The sequence below is a fragment of the Aquarana catesbeiana genome, linkage group LG02 (assembly GCF_042186555.1).
Source record: "Aquarana catesbeiana isolate 2022-GZ linkage group LG02, ASM4218655v1, whole genome shotgun sequence".
Lineage (NCBI taxonomy): Eukaryota > Metazoa > Chordata > Amphibia > Anura > Ranidae > Aquarana > Aquarana catesbeiana.
This window is the reverse complement of record NC_133325.1, coordinates 706,852,645-706,871,871: the sequence shown is the minus strand read 5'-3', so window position 1 is coordinate 706,871,871 and position 19,227 is coordinate 706,852,645. Positions and strand designations below refer to the sequence as shown.

At 42.5% G+C, this 19,227-nt stretch overlaps 1 protein-coding gene across 2 annotated transcripts in view; it reads left to right on the top strand.

Moving 5' to 3' along the window:
- Nucleotides 1-18,488, top strand: part of TBC1D23 (TBC1 domain family member 23) — a 121,231-nt gene extending 102,743 nt beyond the window's left edge. For both annotated transcript variants that reach the window (XM_073616961.1, XM_073616960.1), the window contains 3 exons: nucleotides 11,460-11,595; nucleotides 16,154-16,348; nucleotides 16,799-18,488. In XM_073616961.1, coding sequence (XP_073473062.1) covers nucleotides 11,460-11,595; nucleotides 16,154-16,348; nucleotides 16,799-16,880 — 413 coding nt within the window. In that variant the 3' untranslated portion in view covers nucleotides 16,881-18,488. The remainder of the gene's footprint in view (nucleotides 1-11,459; nucleotides 11,596-16,153; nucleotides 16,349-16,798) is intronic.
- The last annotated feature ends 739 nt before the right edge of the window (nucleotides 18,489-19,227 follow it).

The following is a 19,227-nucleotide window of genomic DNA, read 5'->3' as shown; positions in this document are numbered from 1 at the left end:
AAGAGAGGACCACTGTATGTCTTTAAAGAAGCAGAGGGATGGCCATGGTGTTCTGGAATGCCTATGATTGCACTGTCATAAGACATCAAAAATTATAGGCAAAAATGACAGCCAGTCAGAGTGGCATTGTGCTTTGTGACTACCGTGGTGGCCAATCGCAGTTATCACAAATGGGAACATATCTACTATTAACATTTTGACAGCCCTCCCCTTTTTCTGTTGTGAGAATTCTCATTTAAGTAAACAGTGGCAGATTCAAGGTCGGGAAGGGGGTAGGGGTGGTTTAATGAATGTTATTGTAGGATTGTTTTTACAACCCCCCCCAACAACAACTCATGTGCAGCCTGTGTCTCTAAAAATCACACACTCCACGCGCAGAGCCCGCCAGGAAGTCGGCACGGCGCTGTGCTAATTGCAGGCAGTGAGACATTTTCCCGATGTGTGGCTGCAGAGATCGGGTAATGTCTCACTGCCTGTGATTAGCGCAGCGCCATGCTGACTTCCTGGCGGGCTCTGCACGTGGAGTGTACAAACACGCCGGAGCTCATCCTTAGTCTCTAATGACCTGTATATTAATACCTTCATGTCTTATCCTGCACATTAACCCCCTCATCTCCACTGTATGTAACCTGTACATTAATTCCTTCACCTCTTCCTTCCTCTGTGTGACCTGTAAATTGATGATGCACTGGGGTTTATTTACTAAAGCTGGAGAGTGCAAAATCGGACTCGCTTCTGCATAAAAAAAAAATCTGCTTCTAACCTAAACTTGTTCAATTAAGCTTTGGCAATAAAACCTGGAAGCTGATTGGTTTCTATGCAGAAGTGAGCCTGGTTTTGCACTCTCCAGCTTTAGTAAATAAACCCCATTGCATCTAGTGCGCCATTACCAAGCTTCATGTTTTAACCCTCTTAATACCAACATGTTTCTTCATTTCCAAAATCTTGTGGCAAAAACAAGATCGCCTTTTGATTGTTTACTTTCCAAAAAGGGGTAACAGTGGGGGTTTTGTACTGCCCATTTTTTTTTCCACCTCTGTGCTGGACTGTAGTGATGGTGTTCTTGGGGTCATAGTCAGCATTTTTCTTCTTACAAACATGGCAAGTCTAGTTAATGCCAAAGAGCTCAATTGTTTTGTTTTTTTTTTGTTTTTTTATGGATTATTTCAATATACATCTAACACATACATTCAAGCTCACGCAGGAGCTTCTACATATTCTTTATTGTATCGACATTTACATTACACAAGAGTCTACTTTTCCCCCAATAAACTCATACCTTGGTGTGGTTTGTATACCCCCTCACTTTCCTATCTTGAATTTCTTCACATTTATTACTCTCTCTAGACTTCCCACATGTTCACTCCCATCTTTCTTCCTTGCCATAATCCTATTCCTTTGTTTAGTCCATGGAATGTTGAGATGCAAAAAATACTATGTAGTTTAAAGAAGTATAAAGAAGGATTGTGGCAATCACTGTGGGAAATTTCGAAATGCATATAAAAATTTTGGAAGAATCTTAATTTTTATTACATTTATTCGCCCTAGTAACGACAGAGGTAAGGTCTCCCATGCTTTTAATTTCTTTCTAACCTCTTGAACTATTGGGGTTAAATTAAGCCGTACAAAATCACAAATCTGTCCTGTTATCAGTATCCCTAAATATTTAAATTCCAACACCCATTGTAATGGCACACTCAAGGATGCCGCCGCAGGTGCTCCTGGATCAATAATGAACAGCAGAGATTTATTCCAATTCACCCTGTAACCACTGACTATCCAAATTTTATCAGGTCCAAGGCTCCCTGTAATGATGGACCAGCATCATTCAGGAATAGCAGCATATCATCTGCATATAGGGCTACCGTCTCCTCCAACCCTCCAATTAGAAGTCCCCGAATATCTGGAGAAGTCAGAAGAGCCACCGGCTCTATTGCTATCGCAAAGAGAATTGAAGAGAGGGGGCAGCCCCGTTGCAACCCCCTATATACAGTGGGGCAAAAAAGTATTTAGTCAGCCACCAATTGTGCAATCTTTGCCAAAAAGATGGGAGAGGCCTGTAATTGTCATCATAGGTATACCTCAACTATGAGAGACAAAATGTGGAAACAAATCCAGACAATCATATTGTCTGATTTTTGAAAGAATTTATTTGCAAATTATGGTGGAAAATAAGTATTTGGTCATCTAGAAACAAGATTTCTGGCTCTCACAGACCTGAATCTTCTTCTTTAAGAGGCTCTTATGTCCTTCACTCATTACCTGTATTAATGGCACCTGTTTGAGGTTGTGGACAGGTGTCTTTTATACTGATAACAAGTTCAAACAGTCACACTCCAAACTCCACTATGGTGAAGACCAAAGAGCTGTCGAAGGACACCAGAATAGGCAAGCAGCTTGGTGTGAAGAAATCAACTGTGGGAGCAATAATTAGAAAATGGAAGACATACAAGACCACTGATAATCTCCCTCGATCTGGGGCTCCACGCAAGATCTCACCCCGTGGGGTCAAAATGATCACAAGAACGGTGAGCAAAAATCCCAGAACCACACGAGGGGACCTAGTGAATGACCTGCAGAGAGCTGGGACCAACGTAACAAAGGCTACCATCAGTAACACACTACGCCACCAGGGACTCAGATCCTGCAGTGCCAGACGTGTCCCCCTGCTTAAGCCAGTACATGTCCGGGCCCGTCTAAGGTTTGCTAGAGAGCATTTGGATGATCCAGGAGAGGATTGGGAGAATGTCATATGGTCAGATGAAACCAAAGTAGAACTGTTTGGTAGAAACACAACTTGTCGTGTTTGGAGGAGAGAGAATGCTGAGTTGCAACCAAAGAACACCATACCTGCTGTGAAGCATGGGGTGGCAACATCATGCTTTGGGGCTGTTTCTCTGCAAAGGGAACAGGACGACTGATCCGTGTACATGAAAGAATGAATGGGGCCATGTATTGTGAGATTTTGAGTGCAAACCTCCTCCCATCAGCAAGGGCATTGAAGATGAAACGTGGCTGGGTCTTTCAGCATGACAATGATCCCAATCACACCGCCCGGGCAACGAAGGAGTGGATTTTTAAGAAGCATTTCAAGGTCCTGGAGTGGCCTAGCCAGTCTCCAGATCTCAACCCCATAGAAAACCTTTGGAGTTAGTTGAAAATCCGTGTTGCCCAGCGACAGCCCCAAAACATCACTGCTCTAGAGGAGATCTGCATGGAGGAATGGGCCAACATACCAGCAACAGTGTGTGACAATAGCAAAGTATTGAGCTGAACTTTTGATATTGACCAAATACTTATTTTTCACCATGATTTGCAAATAAATTCTTTCAAAAATTAGACAATGTGATTGTCTGGATTTGTTTCCACATTTTGTCTCTCATAGTTGAGATATACCTATGATGACAATTGCAGGCCTCTCAACTTTTTAAGTGGGAGAACTTGCACAATTGGTGGCTGACTAAATACTTTTTTGCCCCACTGTAGCTGGAAAGGGGTTAATGACCTTCCTCCCAGCTTGACCACTGACATGGGATTTCGATATGTCTGCAACCACGAAATAAACACCAATGGGAATCCCATCCTTCTAAGGATTTCCCATAGAAAAGGCCATTTGACAGTGTTGAAGGCTTTTTCTATATCCAAAGAGGCAAGCGTTCTAGAGCCTTCCATTATATAGACATGTAGATTAGTGTGTAATCTGCGTACATTAATATCTGTTATTTTTTGGGGCATAAATTCCGTTTGATCTGAGTCAATAATAGATGTTAGCAGGGGTTGAATTCTTAGGGTAAGTACCGTATTTATCGGCGTATAACACGCACCCCAATTTAGGAGGGAATTTTAAGGAAAAAAAACTTTTAGGAGGGAAGTTGAAGGGAAAAAAACTTACATTTAAATGCCCTTCATTGCAGCCTTGTCAGTGCAGCCTTGTCAGTGCAGCCTTGTCAGTGCAGCCTTGTCAGTGCAGCCTTGTCAGTGCAGCCTTGTCAGTGCAGCCTTGTCAGTGCAGCCTTGTCAGTGCAGCCTTCCCCGGTGCAGCCTTGTCAGTGCAGCCTTCCCCGGTGCAGCCTTGTCAGTGCAGCCTTCCCCGGTGCAGCCTTGTCAGTGCAGCCTTCCCCGGTGCAGCCTTCCCCAGTGCAGCCTTGTCAGTGCAGCCTTCCCCAGTGCAGCCTTGTCAGTGCAGCCTTCCCCAGTGCAGCCTTGTCAGTGCAGCCTTCCCCAGTGCAGCCTTCCCCAGTGCAGCCTTCCCCAGTGCAGCCTTCCCCAGTGCAGCCTTCCCCAGTGCAGCCTTCCCCAGTGCAGCCTTCCCCAGTGCAGCCTTCCCCAGTGCAGCCTTCCCCAGTGCAGCCTTCCCCAGTGCAGCCTTCCCCAGTGCAGCCTTCCCCAGTGCAGCCTTCCCCAGTGCAGCCTTCCCCAGTGCAGCCTTCCCCAGTGCAGCCTTCCCCAGTGCAGCCTTGTCAGTGCAGCCTTGTCAGTGCAGCCTTCCCCGTGCAGCCTTCCCCAGTGCAGCCTTGTCAGTGCAGCCTTGTCAGTGCAGCCTTGTCAGTGCAGCCTTGTCAGTGCAGCCTTCGTCAGTGCAGCCTTCGTCAGTGCAGCCTTCCCCAGTGCAGCCTTCCCCGTGCAGCCTTCCCCGTGCAGCCTTCCCCGTGCAGCCTTCCCCGTGCAGCCTTCCCCGTGCAGCCTTCCCCAGTGCAGCCTTGTCAGTGCAGCCTTCCCCAGTGCAGCCTTGTCAGTGCAGCCTTCCCCAGTGCAGCCTTGTCAGTGCAGCCTTCCCCAGTGCAGCCTTCCCCAGTGCAGCCTTCCCCAGTGCAGCCTTCCCCAGTGCAGCCTTCCCCAGTGCAGCCTTGTCAGTGCAGCCTTCCCCAGTGCAGCCTTGTCAGTGCAGCCTTCCCCAGTGCAGCCTTGTCAGTGCAGCCTTCCCCAGTGCAGCCTTGTCAGTGCAGCCTGCCCCAGTGCAGCCTTGTCAGTGCAGCCTGCCCCAGTGCAGCCTTGTCAGTGCAGCCTGCCCCAGTGCAGCCTTGTCAGTGCAGCCTGCCCCAGTGCAGCCTGGGATCCCCTGTCCCTGCTTCCAGGGCTTCAAAATCGCGGTCTGCGATTTGAAAATGGCGCCGCCGGCGCCGAAGTACACAGAGCCGGTCCTCGGCTCTTTCCGGCGGCTCTCGTTTACTTTCGGCTCCACTCGTAGTCCCGAGCGGAGCTATCCGAGTAGGTTCGGATAGCTCCGCTCGGGACTACGAGTGGAGCCGAAAGTAAACGAGAGCCGCCGGAAAGAGCCGAGGACCGGCTCTGTGTACTTCGGCTCCGGCGGCGCCATTTTCAAATCGCGGTCCGCGATTTTGAAATTTGGACAGCTCGGGATCGGCGGGGATCGGCGTATAACACGCACCTGCGACTTTCCCCTGATTTTAAGGGGAAAAAAGTGCGTGTTATACGCCGATAAATACGGTATCTTTGTCAATAGCTTTATTAAATACTGATTTTAAAATATCAGCCTATAAGAAGCACATCATTTTGGATCCTTATCTTCCTTGTGACTAAGAACTATGTGTTCATATCTCATTGAATCTGGAAGAGACCCCTTCAGTAACTCCCTTTGAATATACCACTGCCAATTTTGGAATTAAAATATCTCCATACTTTTTCCATCTGGACCTGGAGTCTTTCCACTTGGAAAAGTACTTTTAGCCTTCTGGATCTCTTCACTAGTAATAGATCTTATAAATGCCTCTATCTCCCTACCCGACAACCATCCTAGCGCTATCTGACCCAAAAGGACTGACGGCTCCCCTGGATGGAAGTCAGGGAGGAGAGTGGAGGCGTATAAAGAGCTATAAAACTGCTTAAAAGTCACTAAGATTGACTGGGGACATGGGAGAGATGGAGGATGACGAATGGGAAGATGCCTTAGATACATGTAAAAAGGTCTCTCCCAAGCTATCAGACTGCCTCACACAACTTTACATCATACACAGGTCTTATCTGACCCCTCTACGCCTGGCTAAATATAGAACCGACCATAGCCCTCTATGCCCCAGATACGGTAGCTCCATGAGTACCTTCTTCTTCCATATCATTTGGTCCTGCCCAATAATACAAGACTACCGGTCCCACATAGTGAAAGTCATACATGACAAGATGGGGTCCCTCCTTCCATTATGCCCTAAACAGTGCTTACTTGGAGTGTTTCCAGACCCAGACTCGGACAAATTTCACTATTTATTCTTACAACAAAACGCTCTTTACAGCTAAACTGCTCATAGCGCGTAAATGGCTCAGGGCATTACCACCAACACTTCAGTATTGGATCTCTGCAGTGAACAGTGTTCACTGTACCCTATAAAAAAGAACTTTATGCCCACAGGCGATGCCCGGCCAATTATGGGAAGATTTGGGACACTTGGTTAGACACTGCATCCACATGCAATGAGCCGAATAATCCTTTCTTAATTTGAATACACCGCATGTTGAACAACTTCTCCTTACGATGTACCTCGGGAGTTGGAACACCCACAACTACAGATCAGATTGTGCGTGTATAATGACAATAGAACTTCACAAGTTCTCCAGTGTATGTTATCCTCTTTAATTTATTTTGCTTATTGATTGTAATAACAATGTCAATATCCTGTAAACATGTACTCTTCTTAAATAAAAACCAAGTTATTTGTAAAAAATAACCATTTTCCCCTCCAGAAGTTCTGACTTCAGATAGAAGTGTAGCTGGATAATCGTGTTGTACTAACATTGCCAAGAACCTTCCATTTCTACCTCCCTGTTCAAAATTTTTTTTTTTACATAAATCTAATCTGGTTATATGTAGATGCAGATCCCTTTGAGCAGCCATGAATAGATCAAAATTCTTCATATTAGGATCAGAGCCATGTATCTCATTTTTAAAGTTCCAGTTGAATTTGTAGAGACACCGGGTATTAATCTTCTGTCCCTTCCAAATTGCCGCTATAGCTGAAATATTTTGCCCCCGCAAATGCTTTGAAATCATCCCATACAACATCTGGAGAGGATGATCCAACATTATTTTCCCAATATTCGGTTATTAATGGCATTTTTTCTTCTATCTCAAGGTAAGAGACCCACTGGGTTCCCAATCTCCATAATGATGCATTTTTGAAGGAGGGGTTCTGGATTAACAGGTGAAAAGGGCAATGGTCTGAAAGACCGCTCGGTAGATATGTGGCTTCTATGTCTGTCAACAAAGCTGGATTTGCAAAAGCTAGATCGAATCAAGACAAAGTTTTTTTTTTTTTTTTTTTTTTTATATAGGAGGTGGAAAAGCATGAATGTGCTCTTTTTGTTGGATTTTTCCATCTCCAGACTTCTGTAACTTCTGCCACTTGTGCCCAATGATATAATTTTGCCGAGTGCTGCTTAGGGGGCCTTGGACTATCTAAATTTGGGAATATAATAGAATTAAAATCTCCATTAAAAAGTAACTTTGCTGCACAGTGCTGGATAATCCTCTCCAATATTGCATTTAGTATCTCAGAAGAAAAAGGAGGGTGAATATACATTTCTGCTATAACATACTTTTGTTGCCACAGTGTAAACACCCTGTGAATCGGTATATACGTTCTCAATTACACCTTAGGAAAAGATTTGTTAATTAAAACTGACACCCCTCTAGCATATGAAGAGTAAGTAGCGTGGTAAGTTTTTTTGGATCCAGGGGGTTTTTTTTAACCACTTCCCGCCTGGCCTATATCAAAATGACGGCCGGGCGGTGGTTCCGTTATCCTGACTGGACGTCATATGACGTTTTCAGGATAGCGAGCTGGGGCACGCAGCATGGCGATCGGTGGTGCGGTGTGTCAGTCTGACACACCATACTACCGATCTTGGTAAAGGGCCTCTGATGGAGACTCTTTACCACCTGATCAACTGTGTCCAATCACAGCTGATTACGATATAAACAGGAAGAGACATGTATCGACTTTTACTCTATCGCGTCTGACAGACGACCAGAGGAGATCCGATCAGCTGCCCCCCCAGGATGCCCACATAGGACCACCAGGGATGCCCACCACTGACCACCAGGTATGCCACCCCTGGCCACCAGGAATGCCAATCAGTGCCCACAAATGATGCCAGTCAGTGCCAATCAGTAATGTCTGCGAGTGCCTCCTTATCAGTGATGCCCATCAGTGCCATCTATCATTGTCCATCAGTGCCACCCATAAGTAAACATCAGTGCAGCCTTTCAGTGTCGCCTATTAGTGCCACCTATGAGTGCCTATCAGAGCCGCCCATCAATGCATATCAGTGCTGCATATTAGTGCCACCTCATCAGTGAAGGTGAAAACGTACTTATTTACAAAATGTTATAACAGAAACAAAGAAAAAAAATATATATTTTTTTCAACATTTTCTGTCTTTTTTTATATGTTTAGCAAAAAATAAAAACCCCAGAGGTGATCAAATACCACCAAAAGAAAGCTCTATTCGTGGGAACAAAATTATAAAAATTTTGTTTGGGTACAGTGTAGCATGACTGCGCAATTGTCATTTAAATAGCGACAGCGCTTAAAGCTGAAAATTGTCCTGGGCAGGAAGAGGGGGAAGTACCCTTTATTGAAGTTGTTACTGTCATTAATTTCCCTCCCATCAAATGTATCTCCTGCAATAATATCATATGTGGGCTATAATTTTCACTTCCCTTCCATACATCCCCAAGTCACAAAAATTTTTTTAGCATACATGGCCCCGTTCATTGGCCCCTCAATGCGGCAAAGTCAGTCTGTACCTTTTAGCAGAGAAACAGCCCCAAAGCATAATAATTCCACCTCTGTGCTTGACTGTAGGGATGATGGTGTTCTTAGGGTCTTAGTCAGCATTTTTCTTCTTTCAAACATGGCGAGTCTAGTTAATGCCAAAGAGCTCAGGTTTAGTCTCCTGACCACTTTCTTCCAATCCTTCTCTAAATCATTTATATGTTCATTGGCAGACTTCAGACGGGCCTGTACATGTACCTTCTTGAGGAGGGGGACTTTGTGGGCACTGCAGAATTTCAATCCATGGCGGTGTAATGTTACCAATGATTTTGTTTGATGACTGTGGTCCCAACTGCCTTGAGATCATTCACAAGCGCCTCCCGTGTAGTTCTTGGCTGATCCCTCACTTTTCTCATGATCATCCTTACCCCATGAGGTGAAATCTCGCATGGAGCTTCAGACCAAGGGCAAATGATGGTTATTTTGTATTTCTTTGATTTGCGAATAGTCACTCCAACACTTGTCTCCTTCTTACCTAGCCTTTTGCTGAAGGTCTTGTAGGCCATTCCAGCCTTGTGCAGATCTTGTCTCTGATGCCCTTTGACAGCTCTTTGGTCTTGCCCATGATGGTGAGGTTTGAATGCAAGAAAAATTCTGTAGGCAGGTGTCTTTTTTACACATAATGAATTGTCTTTAGGAGCACCTTCTTAAATTGACAGGACTAATCTGTGTACCACATACTGTGGGAGCCAGAATTATTGTTGATTGGTAGGGGATCAAATACTTATTTTACTCCCTGAACTGAAACTCAATTGATAACATTTGTATCATGTGTTTTTCTGGATTTTTGGTTGATATTTTGTCTCTATGATTGAAAATACACCATTGATAACAATTATAGACCCTTCATTTCTTTGTAAGTGGGCAAACGTACAAAATCTGCAGGGGTTAAAATAATTATTTTCGCCACTGTATCTAAACACATGAACCATAAAACCATATGCATATGAAGCTTACCAGTCCTTAGGTGTGGTGGCTGCATTAATTTTCCATTCTTGCCTGTCCTTGGGTGACAATTCTTACTCACTGTCATAGAAAGTAGCAGCTTTGTCATCCTACAGTGTTGTAGTGTGATTCTAAAAAAAATAAAATAAAAAATAAAACAAACTCTTTATCTCTATAATGTAGAAGGCAGATGTTCTGTTGTCTTTAACCACTAGCCGACCAGCGCACGATGATGTATGTCGGCATAATGGCACGGCTGGGCAAATGGGCATACAGGTACGTCCCCTTTGAATTGCGGTATTGTGGACGTGCGCTGCCGCATACTCTGTGACCGTGCCCGTGGGTCCCACGGACATCGGGAGCAGTGATCGCTCTCATGTCAGTGGTAGCCCATCCCCCCCACAGCACACCTTCCTAGGACACACTTAACCCCTTGATTGCCCCATTCCTAGTGTTTAACCCCTTCCCTGCCAGTGTCTTTTACACAGTAATCTGTGCATTTTTATAGCACTGATCGCTGTATAAATGACAATGGTCCCAAAATGGTGTCAAAAGTGTCTGATGTGTCCGCCATAATGTCGCAGTCACGGTAAAAATCGTAGATTGCTGCCATTACTAATAAAAATTTTAAAAAATAATAAAAATGCCATAAATCTATCCCATATTTTGTAGACGCTATAACTTTTGCGCAAACCAATCAATATACGCTTATTGCGATATTTTTGGTAAAAAAAAAAATGTAGAGGGATATATATCGGCCTAAACTGAGGTTTTTTTTATATATTTTTTGGGGATATTTCTAGCAAAAAGTAAAAAAAAAAAGCTTTTTTTTTTCAAAATTGTCGCTCTTTTTTTTTGTTTATAGAGCAAAAAATAAAAACCGCAGAGGCGATCAAATGCCACCAAAAGAAAGCTCCTATTTGTGGGAAAAAAAAGGACGTCAATTTTGTTTGGGTGCAACGTCGCATGACCTCGCAATTGTCAGTTAAAGCGACGCAGTGCCGAATCGCAAAAAGTGCTCTGGTCCCTGCTAACCTTGTTTGAAATAACATTGCAGTGTGCACAGGGCAGTGCTATATTTTTGCAGTCAAGTTTTGCACCTATGGAACAAATTTGATACTTTAACACGTTCAATGGTATATTTAACAGACCAAAAGAGAGAAAATAGGAAAAGTTTATTGTCAAGGATTACATATACTTTAACCCCATCCTGCTGCTGCCTCCTGGCCCTTCAAGAGGTTTTTAAATGCCGGCAAGCGAACATTCCAATCATGTGACCCCTGTGACTTGCTGTCACAGCGGTCACATTATTGGAGAGCTCCCGATCACAAGAATGCATCGGGAGCTTTCCAGTATCCGATGGTTACTGTGCTGGTTGCGTGCTTGCAGCACATTAATTTGTTTACACAGGACTGCATATATGCGGCCACTCGCCATTAGAGCCCATCCACAGAGAGTCCCCATATATGCGTAGGGCCGGCTGAAGTGATAACTGTGATACTATTACATGAATACCTTCATTACAGAAAGAACCAAATGCATATTGTTCATCTCTGCTCTTCTTCACGCATTTGTTTACTGCTTTACTACAGGTATACGATGACCGCATTCTATCATCCAGAATCTTTCATATCTCTTTAAAAAAACTTGGCGCAGTTGTTTTAAGATTTATTTCTGTTAATGTATTTTTTATTATTTCTCTTATTTTTCTTTATGTTCTTCCAGATGAGATTGATAGCTCATCAATGTCTGATGATGATCGCAAAGAGGTTGTTAACATTCAAACATGGATAAACAAACCTGATATCAAACATCACTTTCCATGTCATGAAGTTAAAGAAACCGGTCACATGTTTCCAAGGTGTGTAACAATAGAATTGTTTGGCCCTCCTTAGGTTTGTCATTAAAGCTGAGTGCTGTTTACATTCCAAAGGATCTCTATTTCTGTCCATCCAGTCTTGCTATTTACACAGTCCTGCCAGACAGCACATCCAGCCTGGAGACCTGATTTTCTGTGTTGAAGATAAGTAATATAGCTAGGCCTTGTCTGTGCCCCAAGCCTCTGATTGGACCATGAAGGAGGAGTAACTTACTGATGACCTGATCTTTGTCACTCGGCTGTCCCCTGTCACCATTTTCCTTGTTGGCACATATGCACTGAGCTAAACTGAGTAGATATTTGTTCTGTTTTTTTTTCTTTTCCTAATCTGAGGTCCGCTGTGTAGGGGAATTGCAAGAGATTGATACAAAGTAAAATTCAGGCACTTACAATAGTTGCGTTTAAAAGACTTAGAAGAAAAATTTGCCATTTGAGAGCCATTTGTTCTGCAAAACTGGATATACATTCATTCTGTGCTAATGCACCAAAATCAAATATTTACTGGAAAACCAAACATATATGTACTCCTAGATTGTAAGCTGTAACAAGCATGGCCTTCTGATTCCTCCGTATTGAATTGTACTGTAACTGTACTGTCTGTCGTCATGTTGTAAAGAACTGCGCAAACTGTTGGCGCTGTATAAATCCTGTACAATAATAATAATATAACTTAATGGCAGAACTAGGTGGTGAATCCGCGCAACGGAAATAAATAAATGAGTAGAACAAAGTGTTAGACTGCTGCCCCCACAGACGCAATCTCAACCGACGTGGAGAAGGCGGAAAATGAATAAAGGGTTAATAAGTGGGTGTGGCGCTGTCCTTGAATGATACCATACAAAACTACCATATAAAAAGTGATTCACTATATGTGGAGGGGGGGTAGGAAAGGGAGGGGGGGGTAGGAAAGGGAGGGGGGAAATGCAGCTGGCAAATATTAAAATGTCTAGTGCTCCATCAAAAATATCAAACACATATAATAACACGTGACGTGCGCAGTGTAGCTGTAGTGATAATTGCACAATCCTTATAGATAGGAGGGGAGGTGAGGCAAGGGTCACGCTCCCGTAGACGTCTGATGAAACGCGTAGGGCGTGGCCTAAACCTGACGCCTTGCATCATCTCCCAGTGAATACAGCTTTTGAACCTGACGCTTTTCTGATGACATTTGGTTGCCTGTTTTAAACTACTAAGATGTGAGTACCACTCTGTCATCTACTTCAAATAAGAAGTGTTTATGGTTTTACGCTATGGGAATCTCCTCTTTCCTTTATGTTCATATGTCATCCTGACCCTGAAAGCACTAAGGACTGCCGCACAGTGGCATACACTGTGACTGCGAGTTACCCCTGCAGGGGTTAGGGAATCTGGTGAGTGTCTGCATGATCACAATACGAGACACAAGCACCCGGTCACCACAAGAAATACAAGTAGCAGATGCATGTTGGATATACCTGCCCAGTTTTAAAGAAACGCCAAGAGATTTATAAGGACTGTTTATATTCACCTATGTTGCACTGAGCACAAGTTACGGCTTTTTCCAGCCAGCTTATCACAAGTGTGTGATAACAATATTATTTTAAAACAGTCTATAAGGATTGTGCAATTATCACTACAGCTGCACTGCGCACATGTCACGTGTTATTATATGTGTTTGATATTTTTGATGGAGCACTAGTCACTTTAATATTTACCAGCTGCATTTCCCCCCTCTACCACGCCCCCTCTTCCTTCCCTTTCCCACCCCCCCCCCCCTCCACATATAGTGAATCACTTTTTATATGGTAGTTTTGTATGGTATCATTCAAGGACAGCCCCGCACCCACTTATTAACCCTTTATTTATTGATTCTAAAGGCTATAGGGATATTTAACTTAAAGCGGAGTTCCACCCAAAAGTGTAACTTCTGCTTATTCATCGTCGCTCTCCCCCCCCCCCCCCCCGGTGCCACATTTGGCACATTTCAGGGGGGGAACGGGGACCTGTTTTTGACAGGTCCTCTACCCCACTTCGGCGAGATTGGGCCCTGCGGCAAAGTATGTCAGCAGCTCAGCCTCCCTCCCCTTCTGCTGGGCCAGTGAGAGAGCGCAACGTGCTTCGTGCATGCACAGTAGAGACCCGGCCGTGAAGCCGAAAGGCTGCTGGGTTCCATTATCAGCAATGGCGGCGGCAGCGCCCGACCAGCCGATGTAAACATCGGCTGAGGTGCCGACATTGCTGGAATGTTAAAAGTCAGCAGCTACAGTATGTGTGTAGCTGCTGACTTTTAATTTTTAAAGGGACGGGTGGAACTCCTCTTTAGGCTTCATGTGCACAGGATGTTTTTACAACCTCTCCTGAACGATTTAACTTGACAGATAGTAACCCAGGTTTAAAAGTCCGTTTTGACGTGTTTACATGCCACGTTTAGCGGCGTTTTGCTGCATTTGTGTTTAGACGCGTTTAAAAAAAATAAGAATTATTTTTTTTCAAAATAGGCAAAAATGAAAAACGCCTGTAAACGAATCGCGGCTAAACGCGCGTTTAGCCAGGTTTAGACTGCATTTGGCGCTTGAAATGCCTCTAAACTCAGCTTCTAAACCCATTTTTTTGCATTCCAAAAAAAACCTCTAAACTCAACTGCCTAGGAAGGACTGTTAACATGTACTGTGTTTACATGTACTGTGTTTACATGTACTGTCTTTGTCTGATAAGGCCTCATGCACACAAGACGCTGTTAAACTCGTGTTCAGAGGCAGTTGGACACTTTTTTCAACTGCCCCTGAACCCATTCAATGTTATCCTATGTGTCCATGTACACAGTCTCATTTTTTGGCGTTTTTAGGCAGTTGCGTTTTTAACCATGTTTTTCCAGAAGCAAAAAAATGGGTTCAGACGCAAAAGTTTTCCACGTTTCAGATGCCAAACGCGGCTAGACACCGCTACTGCGTTTAGCCGCGTTTGCATTTTATACGTGTTTTTACAGCCCGAATTTGGGGCCCCATATCTCGGGGTCACTTGATGCTAGCAACCCCAAATTTGTCTGCAAACACAGTGGACCTAGCACTACAACATATCCAATTTTGGGGTTCCTAGCACCAAGTGGCCCCGTGATATGGGACCCCAAAGTCAGGTTGGAAAATGTCATTCTCAGCTTTCTAGCCCCGAGATATGGGGCCCCAAATCGGGTCGCAAAATGTCAAGCACTTTTCTGCAGCAGATATGTTATAGTGCTAGGTCCACTGTGTTTGCACACCAAATTTGGGGTTCCTAGCACCAAGTGGCCCCGAGATACGGGGCCCCAAAGTTGGGTCGCAAAATGTCATTCTCTGCTCTGCAGATGCTTGTAGACGCAAATGCGGCTAAACGCGGCATGCAAACGCGGCAAAATGGGCGTTTCTAAATGCCGGTTTCAGCTTTAAAAAACATGTGTTCAGCAGAGTTTGCACTAGCGTCTCGTGTGCATGAGGCCTAAGATAACATAGAGGAGAGTTCAGGAGCAGTTGAAAAAATGTCCAACTGCTCCTAAATGTCTGTTTAGCAGCAGCAGTGTACATGAGGCCTTAAAGTATAACTAAAGGCAAAACTTTTTTTTATTAGTTTTTGGATAGAGCGAAGAGGGATTAGAATGCCTGTCGGGTTCTATAACTTGCTGTGTCCCCATTAGGGAGATCTGCTCTCTCACTCTATTTGTCATGTTTTTCATTTATTATCGTGGAAAGTGAGTAGAAAATTAATGAAAATTCCAACTTTTGGGTTGTCCCCAGAAAGTATTAAAGGGTAATCTTCCAATGGGGACAATAGTTCTGGGGACCTGGGGGTCCCCAAGAATTCCTCTCTCTTCCTGTTTGGCTATGGGACAGGAAGTGAAGGTGAATCTCCCCAATGGGACAAAGATGGCAAAAATAAACCTTACAGGAGTTATAATCCTTCCTTACTCCAAAATAAAGAAAAAAGTTTTGCCTATAGTTCTGCTTTTAATGCTTTATCTTCATGAAGGTAAAAACCCTTCTGAGCTGCAGTTTCCCCCCAGCCCCCCTTTATACTTGCCTGATCTCGATCCAGCCTTTTGCCTGAGAACAGCGGCTCTCTCCTTTCTCTCCCTCCTCACGGGGCAGATTTTTGCCAGATAGCTGGCAAAAATTACATTTTCTAAAAACTCATTATGCTTTACAGAAAATACCTTGAAATATTTACTTTCCAAAATGGTGTCATGTTGTGTGTGTTTCCAATGTTCTGGTGCTCCAGGGCCGCCAAAAATGTGATGGGTAGTCAGAAAATTAGATCCATAATTTACGTGTAGTTTATGCTCCTTGAAAGCGCAAAGGTGTTCCTTCGATGTTGGGCCCCTCTATCAATCTAGGCTGTGAAAGTATCATATATGGGGTATCCCCATACTCAGGAGGCATAGCAGAATATGTTTGAGTGTAATTATAAATATACCTATGCTGTGTGCGAGACATAACTTGTTTAGATAACTTTGTGACAAAAAATAATTTAATTTCTTCCAGATTATAGACAGAGTTTAATCATTTATTTATTTATTTTACCCTTTTAAAAGTCACCTTCTGGTAACAGCAACCCATATGTACTGTTTGCGGGAGATCCAGTCTAGGAAGGGATTTGCATATATACAGTCACGTCAAGCGCTGAGCTCGGTTGTAAAGATCACATCTAAGAAGAAACATCCAGAGCTGATCACGTTTAAATATGGAAATAGCAGTTCAACAGGAGTGGAAATATTAGCAGTGGAGAGGTGAGAGCTATATATTAATATATTATATATACTGTTAAAGGGTTACGGTTCTGTTTATAGGCTCTTCTGTAATGTGTGTGTCATAACCTTGTGTAATAAATACATAAAGCTGTCTATTTGAGGGTTTTAGCTCATTTACAATGTCCTCTTGCTGTTTCTTACATAATGTGTCTCTACCTTGTTAGAAACCTTCAACATTTCGTAGTTCAGTGCTTCAGTATCTGCCAAGGTTTAGCATGCTCAGTTAGTGACAAGCTGTGCAATACCAGAAAAGATGAGACAGAAGAGAACAAGTGCGGTCACGTGATTTACAGTAAAAGGTCTGCATGTATTCAAAAACCAAAAAATTAGGTCATGCACAGGCAAAAAAGTTTTTGTATAGTTTTATCTTGGTTTGTTTTTTTGCATGCCAGGTAGTTTATTAATCCCCACAATATATTCTCTTTTTAGGTACTTAATACCAAACGCAGGAGACGCTACCAAAGCCATCAAACAACAGATCATCAAAGTTCTTGATGCCTTGGAAAGCTAACAGCACCTCCACCACCCTTTTCTATGTGTTGACAGGATAATAAAGTAGTTAATTTAATTTTCTTGGGGTTCTATTTCATAACACTCTTAAGTTTTTTTTTTTTTTTTTTTTTTTTTTTTTTTTTTTTTTTTTTTTTTTTTACAATATCCATTTTGACAAGTGTACATTTCTGTACTGAAAACGACTGTTCAGTGGAGTGAAGGAGTGAGATCTGATGTGATTGTCCTTAGCTTTGGAAATGGGGACAATGGAGAAATGATGTGGACTCAGTAATTTTTTTTTTTCTCTACATTTCTGATATTTTGTGTAAATAAAGGGGAAACACTCAGGTTAGCGTACCGGTGATGGTAAGCACAGAGCCCTGACTGGATCAGTATTGACAGCGGATGGTGCACAGAGAGGACTGTACTACGCACCAGAAGCGATCCTCATCATAACCAAATCGTGTTTAACCACAGTGCACTAACAATAGGCTTTTTAATTGGCTTCTTCTTTTTTTGTACATTCCATATATAGTTCCGCAGGGCTGCAACCATATCTTCCAGCGGCCCCATTTTTTTTTCATAACTGTCCCAATTTCCAATCCACAGAAGGGATTGTTTTTATATATATATATATATATATATATATATATATATATATATATATATATATATATATATATATATATATATATATATATATATATATATATTAATTAATATTATTTGTTTTGTTTTTTTTTGGAAAATTGGCATTGCATATGACATTGTTTGGATTAAACTAAGTGGGGTTTGAGCAGATCAAGGTTTGGATTCTAAAGGTGAGCTTCATGCAAAATGAAATAGTTTTGTGCATCTACGCTTCTTTTTTGACATCCTATTCGACAGGTCCTGCAAGGATCACACCACCCACTGTAGAATTTGTAACCTGATCCAGTATAGGACACACCCACATGAAGCTATTTTTTAAGGGTGCACATGAGGCAATTTAACTGTGGTACACACACTGGGAATCTGGTTATAAACTTTAGCAGAAAAACGCTGATGGTCTTAAAAAAAAAAAAAAAAACAGTAAAAGTATTCTAATATTATCTACATTTACTTGTAGTTTAGTCATACCTGGAGCTCCCCTTTCAATGTTTTTTCCGTCTTGGGTATTTTGGAATGCTGGAAGGTATGGTTAAAACCATACATCAACGTAAACATGTCTGTTTTCCTTTAATGTTATTTTATTTGCAAGTAAGATATGGGGAAACATGTGCAATCTGCGTAGGAATGAATTTAGGGGGCTAAAACCCCTTTTAACTGCCAAGAGCTCTGCAACTAGTCTGGTCTACAGTGAAAACCATATAATGCATTAGCCTCATTAAGTACACAGGGATCTTTGGCATCTCCCATACAAACCTCTAAAAAGGAATTGTTTTTTTTTTTTTTTTTGTTTGTTTTTTTTCGATTTTGTTTTTATTTTTAGTACAATTCCAACACTATGAGACAACAGGACAAGAACCAGTATTATCTCCACAGTACAGTACTGATGTGACCTGACAGTTCTTGCCTGTACATTTTGCTTTTAACAAAGTCATAACTGCGACTGAAAAATAAAAAATGTATGTAAAAGCATCTGAAATCTTTGAATTCCAAATGTTTGTATCTTTTATGAAACCTTATAATTGTTTTAAATCTTAAGATTGTAAATTTGGCACCAACTTTAGTAAAGTTGTTCTTCAACAATGCCTCATCCCCTTGAATGTAGCACACCTGGGTAAAAACTTGCTTTCTTTCCCTTCCAGCCATATTAAATGTGTGATATCTCATAGCCTTTCAGCTGAAAATGTCTCTGCCAGGTCCACTTCTTCCTGCACATGTCCACTGGGGCCCTGTTTTCTCTATGGTAGAGCTGTGCTTATGACAGCTTCCAGATGAGTATGGTACTCTCCAAAGCATGAATGAGGTTCAAGCACAGAAGACCTGGTGGGAGCATTTCTTGAAAAAAAAGATTTTAGAGGGAACACGGTGAGGAAGGTTGGTATTTAACCAGGTGGGCTGCGTTAAGGTGCGGGGGGGGGACTGAACTTTTTTAAAAATAAATATACAGTATATATATATATATATATATATATATACATATATACACTGTGTGTGTGTGTGTGTGTGTGTGTGTGTGTGTGTATGTATGTATATATATGTGTGTGTGTGTGTGTGTGTGTGTATATATATATATATATATATATATATATATATATATATATATATATATATATATATATATATATTTGTGGGGACAGAGTATTTAGACCCCCTTAATTTTTTTTCACTCTTTGTTATATTGCAGCCATTTTGCTAAAATCATGGCCAGATCAGTGCCT